The sequence below is a fragment of the Zootoca vivipara genome, chromosome 14 (genome assembly GCF_963506605.1).
Source record: "Zootoca vivipara chromosome 14, rZooViv1.1, whole genome shotgun sequence".
Lineage (NCBI taxonomy): Eukaryota > Metazoa > Chordata > Lepidosauria > Squamata > Lacertidae > Zootoca > Zootoca vivipara.
Window position 1 is genome coordinate 3,079,350 of NC_083289.1, and position 17,146 is coordinate 3,096,495.

Genomic DNA, 17,146 nt, shown 5'->3' on the forward strand with positions numbered 1-17,146 from the left:
TTCAAGGGAAGAAGGAAATCCTGATTTGCTCTGATGGCTCTGGATAGTGCTGATCTACCTCACAGGGCTCTTGTAAGGATCATTGTGAGACCAAGAAAGGCAAAAGTAGACATGTTTGTCTATGAGAGAAAGAAAAGTTCTCAAATCCGCAGTTGGGCAGTCTGTTTATTAGGAACAACAGTGGAAAGATTTTGTGTTCTCCAGAACTCTGCATCAGTCCAAATCTTACACTAAGCAAGGGAGAAATTGTGTGTGCAATGAGGAAAAATAGATAAAAAGTACAACAATGAGTACAAAATCAGTTTGTCCCCTGGCAGGCTATACTGTATATATTTGGATGTGATTTTAACTTAGACTTTTCATGTCTCCCGGGAGCGTGGAACAGTCTCCCTCTGGAGGTTATGGACTCCCCTTTCTTGGAGGTTTTTAAGCAGAGGTTGGATGGCCATAGATGTTTTAGCTGAGATCCCTGGATTGCAGGGGGTTGGACTAGATGGCCCTTGGGGTCCCTTCCAACTCTACTATTCTATTATTCTCCCTGTTTTTCACCCATTTGCTGTTTCAGGCAACCCTGCCTCTTTAGAAGCTGCTCCACATAAAAAATGCCCACATAAAAACAAAAACAAAAAACTAGACAGAAGTGTCTACAGAAAGCTGGTATGAGTGTATTTAAAGTGTAGCAGTTGCCCCTTTTGGATTTTCTGAGCCTAGGGAAACTCCAGATTTAGCAGAAAGAAAGTTTGGAATTCAAGGATGCACAACTCTGCATCAGTCCACATCAGATAAACCACATTAAGCTGGGGTGCAGCTGGACCCTACTCTCTGCTAGGATTCTTGCAGAATTTCCATTTTTAAAAACAAAGCCCAGCTGTTGCCTAGATCTCTTGCATGCCTAAAGCTAAACACAGGGGCCCGTGGTTAGCCAGAAAGCAGAAGAAGAAAAAAGACAGTATGTTTGCTTTACATTAGCAAATACAGAGATCACTTTTTGGTAAAAGTGGAAACTGAAGCCAGATTGTGTAGCAGTACCTAGTGGTTGGAGGGGATGTGACTCTGAAAATAATATGAGATAATCTACACTCTCAGAGCTGTATACCATCATTTGTGCTACTAATAGTTTGGGGGTGGTGACAACTGGCAAACAATCCAGGCTGAGAGTCTCTTGCCATTGTGGGGTGTAAATTTGGACAAGAACGGGACAGATGCATCCACCTGAAACAGAGCCGAAAGGCAGGCGATGCAGACAGTCTTTCTTTAGTCACTTCCAGAAAGTCAAGAGGAGCTGTGCAGAAATAGGATAAAAATAATCTAAAACTGTTCTGCAGCAGGAGCGGGGTGCCATGCAGCCAAACGATATTTCTCCATCATTCACTTCCCGCCTCCCATCCATCGTTCTGATATATATACATATATATTGAATATAAATACAGCGAGAGAGAAAGATTGGCTCTGGTGCAGGAGGATGCTGGAGACATTATTAAGACAGAGTGAAACAAAGCCTCTGGGTGATGGCTCTGCCCCAGCAATTCTTTCCAATGAAAGAGAGAGAAAAGGTTCTTGGAAGAGTACACACGTTTTGCCCACTCAGCAGATTGTACCTTCTTCTGCAGTGCCTACAAGACGGAGGTGCATGCAATCCTTAACAGAAAGAAGAGAGCGCCAAGGAGTTCAGAATGCCTGGATCCAGGGAATGAGCTGCTGCCTTTTTCAAAAAGAGCACTGGGTGTGGGCTTTGTTCTGTAGTTTAACAAACGATGTATAGCAACCTAACTCAGAATCAACTCTGTGCAGCAACATTTGATGGTTGCTTTTCCCTGTATTGATCCTGACCTCCTGGCTATGCCGATATTTGAACTGTGATTGTGTGATGCTCCCTTAGATCAAAGCAGACTGTTGATTCACCCAGCCCCATAACGATGGCTTGGCTTGTCAGTGACTGCCCGAAGCCTGCTGCCTGAGATCATAGCAAGTGCCAGCTCCAGGTTTTGTGGGGCCCTTGAGTAGCCCCTCTCCTTGCCACTGCCATGGCTGCACATTAATCTTTTCTCCTCACCCACAACAGCTGCCAGCTGGGCAAGTGGAGGCTCCTTCTCCTTCCTCCTCCTCTTTCAATGGTTTCACGGGCTTGGATGGGGGCAGGGCCGTCTTAAGCGCCCCTGGCGCCGTGGAGTGACGGATCCCTCCAGCGCCCCCCCCGCCCCTTTCCCAGCACGGTGGGCGGGCGGGCGCAGCGCGGCTGCCACAGGTGCTGCTGCACGGCGCCGCGGCAGGCAGGCAGGCACAGCGCGGTTGTCGAACTGGCGGACCGGGCGGGCGCAGCTCGCGGAGCCCTCCTGGCAGGCCGGTGCCATGGTGCCCTGCGCCACCGGGGGTCTACCTAGAGCAGGCCCTGGATGGGGGAGAAAAGGATGGCCAGAACAACCAATCATGCCCTTGATTGTTCTGGCCACCCTTTTCTGCCCCATCCAAGCCCGTGAAACCATTGAAAGAGGAGGAGGAAGGAGGAAAGGTTGCAGCATTTGGGACTTTTCAATTTGAGTGACATGATGGAAGTTTATAACATGATGGAGAGAGTGGATACAGAAAAGTTTTTCTCCCTCTCCACACCAGAACTCATGGGCATCCAATGAAGCTGAATGTAGGAATATTCAGGACAGTTAAAGGAAAGGACTTCTTCATGCAGTGTAGAGTTAAACTGCAGAACTCTCTCCCACAGGAAGCAGTGATAGCCACCAACTGGGATAGCTTTATAAGAGGAATGGACAAATTCAGGGAGAAGGGGGCTATTGATGGCTACTAGCCTTGGCGGCTAGCCCTGGAGGCAGAAATGGTAGCAGTGCAGAAGAGGAACACTGGGTGCAGCTGATGACGAAGGTGGGGAGGAGGTGGCCTAGTGGAGGGAGGCCAAGGAGGGTGAGCTGCCCAAGAGCCCCCCCCCAAAGCCTGGAGCTGGCATAGCACGTCCTTTTGTCTTGTTGGTGTAGGCATTAATTTTCCATCTGGAGCCTACTGATTGTCCTTCATAATAATTATTTCTTTCTTTCCTTTCTTGCATTTATTTATTTATGAAGGTTGTTAGCCTCAGGCTCATGAGGAAGGGCAGGGTATGAATAAATAAACAACTCTCTCTCTGCCTTAAAATTTTCCAGGTGAATTTGTACTTACAAATGGTACTTTTTAGCAAACAAAACACTGCATCCATGAACTTGTGAAGGCAGAAACCTTTGTGGAAGGAACAAAGGTTTCCTTCCTTGTGAAAAGTAAAGGGTTGCCATATGGCTGGAATTTCCTGGACATCACTGGGACTTGGCCATCGGAAACAGTGTGTGGGCAGAAATTGCTTAAATGGCCGGGAAAATCCGGACCTATGTCAACCCATTCTGGAAGCGTAGATGTTTGCAAATTACCTTAAAATAGCTTTAGCTTTAAAACTTTTTCTTTCTTTTTTGAGATCTTTGGTACCCCCCCCCCCAATGGAAGCTCAGCTGAATAACTTTGCCCAAAAAAAGCAACATTTGTGTCTGGATTTTCACTTTTTGTAATATGGCGACTCTAGTCTACAGTATCTAAGCCAGGCATCCCCAAACTGCGGCCCTCCAGATGTTTTGGCCTACAACTCCCATGATCCCTAGCTAACAGGACCAGTGGTCAGGGAAGATGGGAATTGTAGTCCAAAACATCTGGAGGGCCGAAGTTTGGGGATGCCTGATCTAAGCCATGCAGTCACAGTTTCTGAGCAATGAGGGGTTCCTGCGCTTAATCAGGATTTCTTGGGAATGACGGTCAGCAGAGGCTGTGGTGTCTTACAGATTTATTATTTATGTGGATATACAACCGGAGCATAGGATGGAGGGCCTCACAACATTACCACCCCAAAAAGATCTTGCTTCCCCAATAGGCGTCCAGGGAAACCCCAGGCTCACAGCTTTGGTGTCCAGCACAGAGCAAAGCATCAACAAAGACAGAACGTCCAACATGACGTGGTCCAAATCCAGGATGCCATCTTCTGGGTCCACACTCCTGTGCGAGTCATGTGACCTGCACAAGATTGTGCCCACCCCCAAAAAAGCATGCTTTTGAGGCACAATGCCCCAAACACATATTTTTGGGCGCCATGCCCGAAAAAAGTGCAGCCTGAAATCGCATGAGAACTCGCAGCAGCCGTTTTGATTGGTGTGCTCTTGGAAGAAAAATATGAGATGTCCCATTTCTTCTTTATTCTAAAAGGCATATTTCTGTTTTAAAACAACAACAGACAAGTGCTTATAGGACAAGAGCTTAGTTTTCTAGGAGCAATATATTAAAGATATTTAGTTACTAGATAAATACAACCCAAGGTGTAATAAACAGATCATGTTGGAGTTGGGGCCACTTGCATCATCCAGATTAGTTCTAACCATTTAACTAAATTTGAAAAGGCCCCTTGCATTTTGAGAAGGGGGTTTGTCATGGCTGGAAAGCCACCCAATGGTCCAGGCTCAGGCCATCTGAAGGAGCACTTGCATACAGTATCACAGAATGCTACTCATTACTCAAGCTCACATCCTGGCTCTCTGGCCTGTCATTCTTTCGAATCAGATTAGCAGGTACCAAGGTCTGTGTCATGCTTTATAGAGGACAGTCCATTACCAGGTCACAGTCCTCCCCAGTATGGTAAGATCTCCAGGACCAGAGGCATTATACCGGTGAATACCAGTTGCTGAGGGGCAAACAGCGGGAGGGGCATGATATTGTGTCCTACTTAAGGACTTGCTGTGAGCATCTGGCTGGTCACTGTGAGGACTGAATGCTGGGCTTGATAGGCCTTCAGTCTGATCCAGCAGCCAAGTTCTTAGGTTCTCATTGCTGAATTAGAACCACGTGCACACATGTCATCTCCATCTTGTGTCATATTGCTCATGCTCTTCCTAGTTTCGCTATAAGCCATCTTGAGTCCCTGTGGGGGAAAAGACAGGATGATGATGATGATGATGATGATGATGATGATGATGATTTGGGGCCTCAAGATGTGTGTGGTGGGGACTTTTCCCCCATCCATACTGCTGGAGGAGAACCTTTTGACTGGAGGTGCTGGGCAGTCCACTCCAACTCTTTTGCATGCAGAGCAGCTCCCCTCCCACTCACTCCGATGAACAACCTTCATCCAAACAGTTGGTTAAAATGGTGATAGCCACCATGAATATTAAGAGTGCTTTAAATATTAAATTGTATTCCTGCTGCGTCTGCAAGCAAAAAATAAAACAATGAAGCTATAATGGGATTTCCTCCATCCCAGAGCAGCTGAAAGAATCGACAAAGATGCCAGCTCTTTCCCAAGCTGCTGCGTTTCCTTTGGTTCTGATGCTTTAGATATACACTTTTAAAAGTTGAGTATGTGTGTGCAAGTGAAGGCTCTAGGGCTCTTCCATGTCTGTGGCCCAGGGCCGGATTAAGACTTTTAAAGGTCCTAAGCACTGAAAAGATTATGGTGACACAAAGTTTGCATGCATGCTGAAATGTACATGTATGTATGCAATGTACAACACATATCTACATTAGCTGGGGATAATGGATAAGTAATAAAAAGAGAACAGAAAAATGGGGGAAGGGTGTGGAATGTAGAGAATTCTAAGAAGGTTGACTGCTGCCATTAAAAGAAAATCAAACACCAATTCCCCCCCCCAAAAAAATTCTCACTTTTTTATACCCCATTTGCTGCTGTCCTAAGTGCATGCTTGCTTCGTCTTTTGGGTAATCTAGCACTCCTGTGGCCCTGTTCAGATGTAACGACAAACTGTGGTTTGCTGTTTCCTTATTGGTTCTGCATGAGCTTCCCACTTCTCCTTGCCCACAAGGGAAAGAGTACTTCTGTTTGTAAAGAAACCAGGATATCAAAGCTCAGTTTGTCAGCAAATGAGAAGATCAGACCAGGATTGGATGTTGACATTCCAGCTAACTAACCAGCTGAACTGAACAAGCCACTGTTTGCTGTGTTTGGATCAAACAACAGTGTTTAATGCTTTAAGGAGTGGAACATGCTTTTGCCTGCTCATTCACATACAGCACTGGCACCTGGGGTCAGCAACACTGGGAACTTGCTGCAGACGGTGCCCAGTAAGGAGCCCATTGCCAAACCCTCCTCTTCCTCCTCCATGGTTCTGCTGCCTCTTGCCCTCTCTGAGCAAAACAGCCTTTGAAAAGGACAGTAACTTCCCTATCATGTCTTATGCTCCTCCTGTCTTGGAGGTGGTGCCAATATGCACAAAGGAAGAAGCAAGCACATGGGCAACTGCAGTGAAGAGGAGAATGTGGTGTGGGGCGCGCTCAGGGAGGGGCCCCCAAGAGCATATTCCTCCCCCCAAACCTGGAACCTATACTGTTCACATAATAGCCATGGTTTACTGCAAGGGCTGCTTTCTGTGGCCCTCCAGATGTTGTTGGATTGATGTGGCTGGTGGTAGCTGGAGTCCAATAACATCTAGAGGGCACTATATTGGCTATCCCTTGTTTTGTCCAAATTGCTGCTAGTAATACCAGAGATTGGAATGGTGCTTACATTAAATGAAAATAACACTGATTCTATTTACTGTACATAACTCTATCAACTGGAACTGCCTTCCCAGCCAAGGACTCTACAGATGTTTTGGACTACAACCCCCAACAGCCCCATCCAACGCGGCCAGTGGACAGAGATAATAGGAGTTGTAGTCTAAAACACACAGAAGGCATCCCTGCCCTAGGATGAGCAGGGGCTTCATTTGAGGCTCCAAAACCTTTCAATGGAGCTTTACATGCCTCCATTCTGCTCAGAAATATCTGCAAACTCATCACATTTTGTAAGCTTTATTTTCTTCTGGAATCTTCCACAGCCTGCTTATTCTCAACACAAGTTCTCTGTGTGATGTCAACTTCCTCTCTTTCTAAGGTTGCCATATCAAATATCAAAAACTGGAACATAATGCTGGGAAACTGGCCATAACACTATTGCAGTGGGGAGTGGGGAGAGAGGGCATTGCAGTATATCAAGGGGCATACGAAATATGTGCCCAAGTTAAAAAATTTCTGGAGAAGGGTCGGTGAGGTGCCTTAAATAAGAAAGAAAACTGGTGCATTAGTCTGCCTTTAGAATAAATACCATTTATGGTTTGCGTTTGTTTGTTTTTGTTTATATATCTACATGTTTTTAAAAGCAAAGAATGTAATAGAGTGTTTAATTTCACAATGGTAGAACAGTCAAACCGTTTCAGTGTATTCACTGTGAGTGAGCTACTTGGGGGTGGGGAATAAAAGGAAAACTGGTACATTCTATTTTTGCTTTATGTCATGCCCAACAAACATTTCTTCCAGAGTCAAAAGCAGGAACAAAATACTCATTTACCAGAAAAGAGACTCTGTTTCTGGTAAATATGGGCAGTTGGAATGTATATTGTTGATACCCGATATACATATGTATGTGTGAAGTGTGTGTGTGTGTTTGTGTTTGTGTGTGTGTGAGTGAGTGATAAAACTGTGCTGAGTTTTTAAACAGAGCAGATATTCTTTTTAGGTAGAGAACGGTCTGGGAAAACAAGAGGTTTCTAGCAAATTACCTACTGCATTTTCTCAGTTCAGAGGCAGGTTTCCTGTGGCGATCCCAGCCTTTTCCTTCCTGTCCATTCCATCAGGGTTGGAAGATTAAAGCTACAGAAAAGCAACAGTGAGATCAGAATCCTGTGGCATTCTGAAAGAAAGCATTTTTTCCCATAGGCTCATAGTGATTTCATGGAGTGAGGATTATTGGAGATTATTAGACTGGAGTTCATCAACCTTGGGTCCCCAGATATTGCTGAACTACAACTCCTGTTGTATGGGTTGTATGGGGTGTTAGGGGAGGGGTAGTACCTCTGGTGGGGGACACATCCTGCTCCTTCTGGGGTAGTTTGTCCACCTTTGCTCACTTCCCTGCACTCAGCTCTCCCCTGTGGCTCCTACGAGCTATCAGCATGTGACAGCAGACACGCCTCGGGAACAGCGTTAACTGGCCGGCTGAACCAGGTAAGGCTAGCCAATTAGTCTTAAACCATTGGTGAGTTAGGGACTTCCCGTGCATGTGAAGATAGGCTCTGGTGGATCTAGTGGACGGCACCAATAGTGGGTCCAACAGTCAAGAAGGCAGTTTCTGCAAGTGCTGTAGAGGGAAATGAGGGGCATCTGGGGCTTGTCAGTCTGGGAAGGTAGTGCATCTGATTCTAGCCCTCCACTGCCTTGCAGGCTTTCTTCAGAAAAAGAAAAGGCTAAAGAGTAAACCCTACACAAATCCTGGGTAGAGACTCTAAGACTGTTGGATGGCGCCTTGTATGCCTCCTTCCAGCAACTTCTGCAGCTAAGCTGGTGCCAAATGTATTGCTCTGCTTTCCTTTGGACCACATCAGTGAGGCCGATGTGGATGGTTGGATGGTTGTACAGTGGTACCTCGACATCCGAATGACTCGACTTCCGAAGGTTTCGACTTCTGAAGTCGGCCAACCCAGAAGTCTCTTTGCCGTGCGCGCGTTCTGCGCATGCGCAGAAGCGGTGTGCGTGGTCGGCGCATGCGCAAAATCGCGCTTCACACATGCGTAAAACGGACACTTCGGCAAACGAAGGATTTGACTTACGAAGAGCACCGCAGAATGGATCGCCTTTGTAAGTCGAGGTACCACTGTAGTCTAATGACACCTGGAGGACCCAAGGATGAAGGTGGTGTATCTCATCCAATCTCCTGCTCAGGTGAGAAAGGTGTGGCCCTCCAGTCATTGCTGGACCAACTGGCATCATCCTGCATCATTGGCCATGCCGGCTGAGGCTGGTGAAGTTGAAAGTCCCACACCCTTTGGGGGTCTGCAGGTCCCCCTCTTGCTTTAAAATGCTGGCAGGGGCAGCTTTGTCAAAAGGCAAGGCCAGGGCCTGTGGGGCACCAGCTACTGCACATTTCTCCTGTGCATGCCCCTGGATTCTGGAGCCGCTCTAATTCATTTCAACAACACATGTAAAGAAATCCCTGATGGGTTGTACTCCGTGCCACTTAGTGAGAAGGGGTGCCATTTGGATTTTCCTGCAGGAATGACAATGTTTTAGACCAGTCCTTTGCAGGGGTTGATAAAATAAGGCACATCAAGACAGTCCCCTGGTGCTTAAACTGTAAATGGAATGCCTGGATTTCAAAAAAGAGAGCACTGCTCTTATTCTTATTTTGTAGCATTACCCAAGGCCCTCCCTGTGTGCGGGCCAGCTCTGCCATTTAATAAGAGCTTTGTCTGAGCTGAAACTTGGCAGTGTTGAGACCAGATTCTGTTTCAGATGCAAACAAGGGGTCCTAGAATCCAAGCTGCAATAAACCCATTCTTGATAACATTAAGAAGCACAGTCCCTCATTTTCCGAATTAAGCTCTAGTATCAACTTTAAGCAACAGCCATTTAAAGCTGAGTTGAATCATAGTATTGTAGAGTTGGAAGGCACCCCAAGGGTCATCTAGACCAACTTTTTGCAATGCAGGAAATAGTTAAAAGTGTTCACAGCCAAGAGTGCAGCTGGAAACTAGAGACTGGTGCTATCTACACACTTTGCATATGGGCAGAGGGCTCCATGCCTGGCAGGAGCTCTTTATCAAGGTCAAGACAAACAGGCCCACCACTAATGTTAGTGAATTGCCATTGTTCTACTTGGCAGCCAGAATCTACATGGACAGAACTATCTAATTGTATTATGAGAAATGTAACTTTAAGAACTGGTGCTTGTTTTCTCCTCCCTCCCATTCCTTGTTCCTCCCATGTCACACCTTTTTAGATTTTGAGTTTGAGGGCAGGGAGAGTTTTAGCATTTTTTGTAAGCTGCCTTTTCAAGGGCATAAAAGCCTTAAAAGGATGAAAATGAACTCCAATTGTGCAGGGCTCCACACCAGATGGAAATGCTCGGTGCATTTAGGCTTCCCACATTCAAATGTTTACGGACAATTCAGGGGCTCACACATGGCCACACTGCCTCTTCTATATGTGAAGCTTCCTTCACGTGGAAAATGTGTGAAGGGGACTAAAGTCACAAGAAATTCAGCCTGGGGGAGGATCAAGCATGTTGGCAGCAGGTGCAGGAAATGGACCCATGTGCTCCAACTGTATTTTCCTGGTGTCTGTTGTTGGCGATTCACCACCTCTATTTTTTGTATTTGGCGGGCGCTAAATTTTTGTGTGTGTTAGTCAGAAGGGTTATCTGTCTCTCCTCCCCTCCTCTTGGTGTGTAGACCTCACCTCTCTCACTCCTGGGACTTAAGGCGTGGGATTTGTATGTGCTTAACCTTGCCTGCATTGTGCCTCCAAATTTATCTGCTCATGTTATCATTTCACACTGATAAACAAAGCAGCAGGGACAGAGTTCTCCTGCCTTTGCAGGAACCCAAATAATCCTTACCTCTACTTTACATTCAGTGTGGAAAATGTGTGTTCCAAGCTGACTTTACTGTGGTGATCCGGGGGACCACAAGGCTTGATTTCTGCAAACCAACCTTTGCCAGTCTGGTGCCCTCCATCTACATCTCCCATCACCCCCCCCCTTCCAGCACAGGTTGGCAAAGGCTGATGTAAATCTTTGCTGTGCACGCTTCTGGCGGTGCTCATGACTTGCTCAGAATGCAGCACTGCAGCTCCATACAGTTCTCGGCCTCCACGAGTGATCAAATTATGCCCATCCTGCATCTTTGCTCTAGCTGACTATTGCAGAGCAACACATTTGAATTTAAGATCACATTGCTCATTTTCAAGGCCCCAAGTGATGTAAGCCCTGTGCCCAAAAATTGGTTTCCTTTTCTCTCTCTTTTATTTTTTGAAGAACAGGGCTTTTTAATGCCACCGTCATCGCAGAGGTGTCTGTGGAGGGCATACATGGATTGAAAATGTCTAGTAAACCAGATCAGTGGTAGGGTATTTGGTGAGCCAGCATGGCAGTGATGTGGGATTGAGGATTGGAGTGATCGTTCTGTGGTATTATGAAAGTGGACAAAGCTGTATTCTAACTTTTAAATAAATGTGTACAGTGGTACCTCGGGTTACAAATGCTTCAGGTTACAGACTCCGCTAACCCAGAAATAGTACCTCAGGTTAAGAACAGTTTCAGGTTAATAATGGACCTCCGGAACGAATTAAGTTCTTAACCAGAGGTACCACTGTATATATATATATATATATATATATATATATATATATATATATATATAAGAATTGGTATTGGAATCTCAAACTGCAGTGACTGACATTTTGCATCTCCGCTGCGGGGATCCCTTGATCACCTCCCTCCTATTTACCGTACTTCTGTCCCTCCTTGCTTTTCTCAAAGGCCTTTTGCAGGATCCACACTTGCCTTTCTTGCTTCTCTATACAGTATAGGGAAGTTTTTAATGTTTAATATTTTATTATGTTTTTGTATATGAAGAAATCTGCCCAGAGTGGCTGGGAATTATCATTATTATTAGCACCACTGGAAGTTTTATATTAATTAGGCATGAGCCAGGTTGGGTTCTCCTGCGTCACCATGGTAAGAAGTGTGGCTGTGAGCCTAGATGTGCGTATTCAAAAGGTTGCTGAGTTCAATGGGATGTGCTCCTAAGAGACTGCACACTGGATTGAGGCTATGCCACTAGACCTCAGGCACTCATTGATTTTAGAAGAAACTGTTTTCTTTCAACAAAGTTTTGCAGAGTGCTGTGCTTAAGTTGCTTTATGCTGCCACTGCCTTTTAGCCTTTTTAAAAGAACATTTACTGATTGGTTCTATTGATATTTTGGTTTTTATTGTGCTGAGTTTTGGTTCTGATCTTAAGATGCCTTGGATATTTCCTTGCTAGGTGTGGTATAAATGCAGAAAATAATGAAGATGCTAATGAGATTTTCTCCCAAGTTAAGTGCTGCAGCCACCAGTGATCAAAACTGCAAATATATGGCCTGTGATTCCTCATCTGTGCTAAATTGGGCCTTGGTTTCCTTTTGGATAAAAAGCAGAAAATTTAAGTTTCCCAGTTGCATTTTGGGTAATAAAAGGTAAAGGGGCCCCTGACCATCAGGTCCAGTCGTGTCTGACTCTGGGGTTGTGGCGCTCATCTCGCTCTATAGGCCGAGGGAGCTGGCGTTTGTCCGCAGACAGCTTCCGGGTCATAACCAAGCTGCTTCTGGCAAACCAGAGCGGTGCACGGAAACGCCGTTTACCTTCCCACCGGAGCGGTCCCTATTTATCTACTTGCACTTTGATGTGCTTTCGAACTGCTAGGTGAGCAGAAACTGGGACCGAGCAACGGGAGCTCACCCCGTTGCAGGGATTCGAACCGCCAACCTTCTGATCAGCAAGCCCTAGACTCTGTGGTTTAACCCACAGTGCCACCTGGGACATTAAGGTGCCACAATTCTCTTATCTGGTTTTGTTTTGTATTTGCTGCAAGAGACAGTGTGTGGCAATTTTACACCCGTACCTGGGAGCAAGCCCAACTGAACTCGTGGAATTTACTGTACAGGACTACTCAGTATAGGATTGCACTGCTCAAACACTGCTCTGGGAATGTTATTCTGGTTGCAAAACAGAATACAGTACTGAAAACAAGAAAATAAAGCACGCTGGGCCTGGGTTAAGAACAAGAGTTCACAGCCTTTCCAAACTGGCGGCTGCTCTCTCTGCAAATCACCTCCCTCCTCCTCTGCCACCCGCTCCATCCTCCCGTCCGGTCCTCTGCCTAGCAGCAACGGGAGCGCCATGCCTTCGCCAGCCTTCCTCCTCCCGTGGCCGCTGATAGGCTCGTCCGGTCCAGGAAAGTCGGTGCCCCAGTCGCCGCCAGGGTCCGCAGCCCGAACCAAAGCGCTGGGAGGCACGGGGGGGAGGGGCAGTCGAAGCGGGCCGGTAGGCGCTTGCGAAGGTCTCGAGAGCGTTTGCAAAATCTCTGCCCCTTTTCCTCGGAGGGAAGCGAAACAACTTTCTTGCAAAGCGTCTTTCTTCTTTTTAAATATCATGCACATTTATTTGGAGCGGAGGGAAAACACCCCACTACTGTAGATGGAAAGGAGGAAAAAAGCAAAATGATGGTGATGGAAAAAGTCCTCGAGCATGCTAAGCCCCTTCCGAAGCACCCTTATTCCCGCGATTATATTCTTATTTATTATTATCCTCTTCCTCCGCATGTCTTTGGGTTTCGGTGCATCCGTGCAAACCAGGCTGCCTGGGCTCGTCTCTCTCCTCTGCCCCCCCCCCGCCTCGCTTCGTTTCCCCCTCCGGGGAGGAGAGAGATGGACACTCCCAGCCAGGCAGACATGTCAGTGGTTGCTGGGAGAGACGGGGGGGGGGAGAGGGAGAGAAGCAGGCGGCCAGGCGGGCGGGCATGTAGCTGCCGCCGCCGCGGACAGAGAAGCCTCGCCGCTCCAGCCGAAGGAAGCAGAGACCCTGGGCTAGTTGCGAGCCTCCTTGCTGTTCTTCTGGCCGGACTTGGAGCCAACTTGGCTGGCCGGCTGCTGCTGCTGCTGCTCCTTGCGGGGGGGGGCGATGCTGGCTGGGGCAGCGGCGTGAGGAGGAGGCGGAGGCAGCGCGAGAGAGCGGCCACCCCGGGACTCCCTGGCGGGCAGGAGGCGGAGGAAGCGCCTGCTCGCTCCGCCCGCCCCTCCCTCCTCGCCGCCGCCGCCGCCGCCTGCTCTTTCCCCTGCCCTCCTCCGGGGACGGGAAGGAAACAAGATGTCTGCCCGAGCCGCAGCTGCTTCCACCAAGGTAAGCGAGAGCCGCCACGGCTTGGGGGGCTGCCAGTCAGAGCGGGAGAAAAGGGTAACGGGGGGGGGGCTCCAGAGCCAGCCTCCCTTCCTCTCTCTGCCCCCGCCCGCCCGCCAGGGGCTCTCGGTATGGCTGCCCGGCGGAAGGGGAGTGAGGGGCTGCCAGGTGGGGGCGGGGGCCATGCATCCTGCCTCGTGGGCGCGCCTACCTTAGCTTTTACAATTCCCAGTGTGGTGCGTCGCGTGCACCTTTATAACTTGGGGGGGGGGTTTCTGGTTCCCACGGGGCTTCCCCCTCCAGGCCCACCACCCGACTAAAAGGTGATTTAAGAGTGTGTTTGGGGGTTTCCGCTTAGGAGTCTGTAGAAAAAACACAAAACTCTTGCCCCATCTCACTGCCACTCTTTGCTCAGAAATCTGTTTATTGTTGTTTAGATGCCCCACTCGTACAGGCTCAATACAAAATGGTTTTTAAAGCAGTAAAAACCAAGCTCTGTGAACGTTTGGGGAGGGTCTGACTTGGTTGTGTGTGTCTGAAGTTAATGGAGCTCCTTTTTTTAGGTTCACACAATTGTTCTTTTTCTCAAACTCCCCCTCCCCCCAAAAAACACCTGTTGGGTGAAGGGCTGGATGGTGTGCTCAGGATACCACCAAACTCTAGATTAGTTCCTTTTGGAGTGGGTGGCGAAAGAGTGGAGGGCAAGTTTTAAAAGTTAAGCTCTACAGATGCTTTCAAAGGGGACACAAGAAGATTCCAAGTCTCCTTGCTCAGGAGTAAGTCATAACTGGGTTCAATGAGACCTCTGCCCTAAATAAATGGATTTGCAATTACAGCCTTATCCTGAGCATATTTTTTACACATAAGTAAGCCCCTCTCTGTTCTGCAAGACTTATTCCCTAAGTGAGTGCTCGCCTTGCGCTCTGCTTTTGACATTGTACTGCGAAGGTGGGGTGGATTCTGCCCTGCAGTTTGTCAAGCAGCCAGCTTTTAAAGTGAGGTGTCTCAGGGTGGAAACTTCCTTCCTGTGTGCTTTTAAAATACAGATCGGGAAGTGCAGGTGGTTGGAGTGCCTAGCTGTGGGGTTGCAGTTTTGCCTTGTAAGAATTGCAGCCAAAAACGTTTGCTTTGGGAGATTTCAACTCCCATCTGAATCGCATGTTGTTTCTGTGTTTTAATCTGGGGTGTGAATGGAATTGGGCTGGGTTTGTTGTTTTTTTAGCACATGGTGTGTGTGTGATGTTTTTTGTACTCCAAAGGACGTGCCCTTTCTTAGGAATTTCACATCAGGAATTCCTGAAACAGCAGGTTTCACAGTTCCTGAAAAACAGGATTTCTTAGCAACTCCCTTTGAATCAGCTGCTGCTGACATAGTGCAAATATGTTTGGGTGGTGCTGGGAGCCCAAGAAAAGCTCCACCTGCTCTGTAGGTGTGTTATATGGTACAGGTGCATGTAGTACTCTGACCTCCCTCAACTCTGCAGGAGTGAGTGAGTGAGTGAGTCAGCTGTGCTGTTTTACTCCTAAGGGAAGGAGGTGGAGTTGAAATGCTCAACAAGTTTCTCCTTATGCATGAAACCTTAGAGGATTGGCTGAAAACTTTTTTGTTTTAAAAAAGGTAGAATAAAACTTCCCCTTCCTGCTCTAGAATTATAAACAGTTCTTCGTTCTTTTTGGAGACACAGTACATTCGTTGTTTTATGTTTGCTGCGTTAAGGAATATTGCCCGATAGTTCACTGGAAGGGTTTGCTCTCAAGTGAAACTGTGTAGTTTCTGTCTGATGTCATCTCTTGGTATGCGCTTGCACCTGAACCATGCGCCTCTGATACTGCACTAATGCAGTGGCGTTGACGCTTGGCACAGATTCTTGGCAGTAGGATCAGTTTCTGGTGGCATTCATGAATACTCATTCTCCAATAGGTATTGGGTACAGTTTCATTTCTAACTTAAGTTTCGCTTTATTGAGCTTGCAAAGTTTGTGACTCAGAGAAGCACAAAAAGTTCATAGTAGTTTTTAAATTTCTTTTTTTTGGCATTATCTTGGCACTATGAAAAATTATTATAACCTGCATTAGAGTATTTTTCTTCTCAGTCTCCAAAATGTGTTCATTCTTAGGTTATGTCAGGTGAGCTATATCTGCCTTGGCTAACCTGGAGTCCTCCAGATGTCTTGAACTATAATTTGCATTATCTCCAGTCAGCATAGCGGATGGAGATTGTTGTCATTGCAAGGCTGAGGCATATGTATCCGATTCATACATTTTCTTTTGGAAATGGCACATTTATTACAGTGGTACCTCAGGTTACAAACGCTTCAGGTTACAAACTCTGCTAACCCAGAAATAGTACCTCAGGTTAAGAACTTTGCTTCAGGATGAGAACAGAAATCGCACGGTGGCAGCAGGAGGCCCCATTAGCTAAAGTGGTACTTCAGGTTAAGAACAGACCTCCAGAACGAATTAAATTCTTAATCCGAGGTACCATTGTACTTTGTTCTAGCAAAATGTAGGAAGGGGGCGGAGAGGGGGGAGAAAACCAGATACTTAAAGATAACTATGATGATGCCAAGGAATCTGAAATACTTTCCCAAAATTGCTCCCCTTAGAATGCTGGTTATACCTAGGTAATAACTTCTGTTTTCATTTGTGTTCTCTTTGCATTGGGAGAGTGGCTGTGTAGCTGCTGCTTTGCCATGTAAATATGGCAGGGGTGCAGTGGTCTATTTAGGCCAGGGGTCCCCAAACTTTCGCCGCTGAGGGCCAGTGTCGCCAGCGCCAATTGCGCTGTGGGCCGGAGCACGTGGGAACGTGCACCCATATGTGTGCACATACACGATTTCCGGCACACTTCCAGGTCACTGGAACACCGGAAATAGCTTGTGCACATGTGCATGGGCTTCCTCTGGCCCAGATGTGCGCTGGAAATGACACTTGTGCATGTGCACAAGCTATTTCTGACGCTCTGGTGCCCCGGAAGTGGGCAGCTGTGCCGTGCCGCGCAGTTAAGAGCGGGCGGCAGCAGAGGGCGGCAGGGGTCGCTGGGGGCCGCATAAAAGAGCCTTGAGGGCCGCATCCGCCCCCCGGGCCTTAGTTTGGGGAAGCCTGATTTAGTCCTTTTGTGTTGCTCCCTGTTCTTAGTAGTGAGAAATGTTTTTCCCCTTTTCCTGATTTTTGTTTTTAAAACTCAAATGTGCATATGAACAGGAGATTTGAACTGCTTGCTTCAAAGCATCATAGCCAGAGATAATGCAATTCTGTCTAATGGTTGTGCAGTGTGAACTTTAGGATGTAAACACATAGCACAAATTTTAAAGAGTGTTTGAAGAAGATGAACAAAAGTCATGTCAAACTTGCTCTGTTCCCACTGATAGATTGTGGTGTTGCTTTACGACAGGGAAGGGGATGGGTATGATACCTTCCATAA

The 17,146-nt window shown here is 47.1% G+C and overlaps 1 protein-coding gene across 6 annotated transcripts in view; it reads left to right on the forward strand.

Moving 5' to 3' along the window:
- Positions 1 to 7,693: 7,693 nt before the first annotated feature.
- The window catches only part of TJP1 (tight junction protein 1), a 132,676-nt gene continuing 123,223 nt past the window's right edge, over positions 7,694 to 17,146 (forward strand). For 5 of the 6 annotated variants that reach the window (XM_035131816.2, XM_035131817.2, XM_035131819.2 and 2 more), the window contains exon 1: positions 13,298 to 13,725. In XM_035131816.2, the coding sequence (XP_034987707.2) occupies positions 13,693 to 13,725 (33 nt within the window). In that variant the 5' untranslated portion in view covers positions 13,298 to 13,692. Of the gene's footprint in view, positions 8,014 to 13,297; positions 13,726 to 17,146 lie in introns of those variants that run through there. The other variant, XM_035131818.2, reaches the window with a different exon arrangement.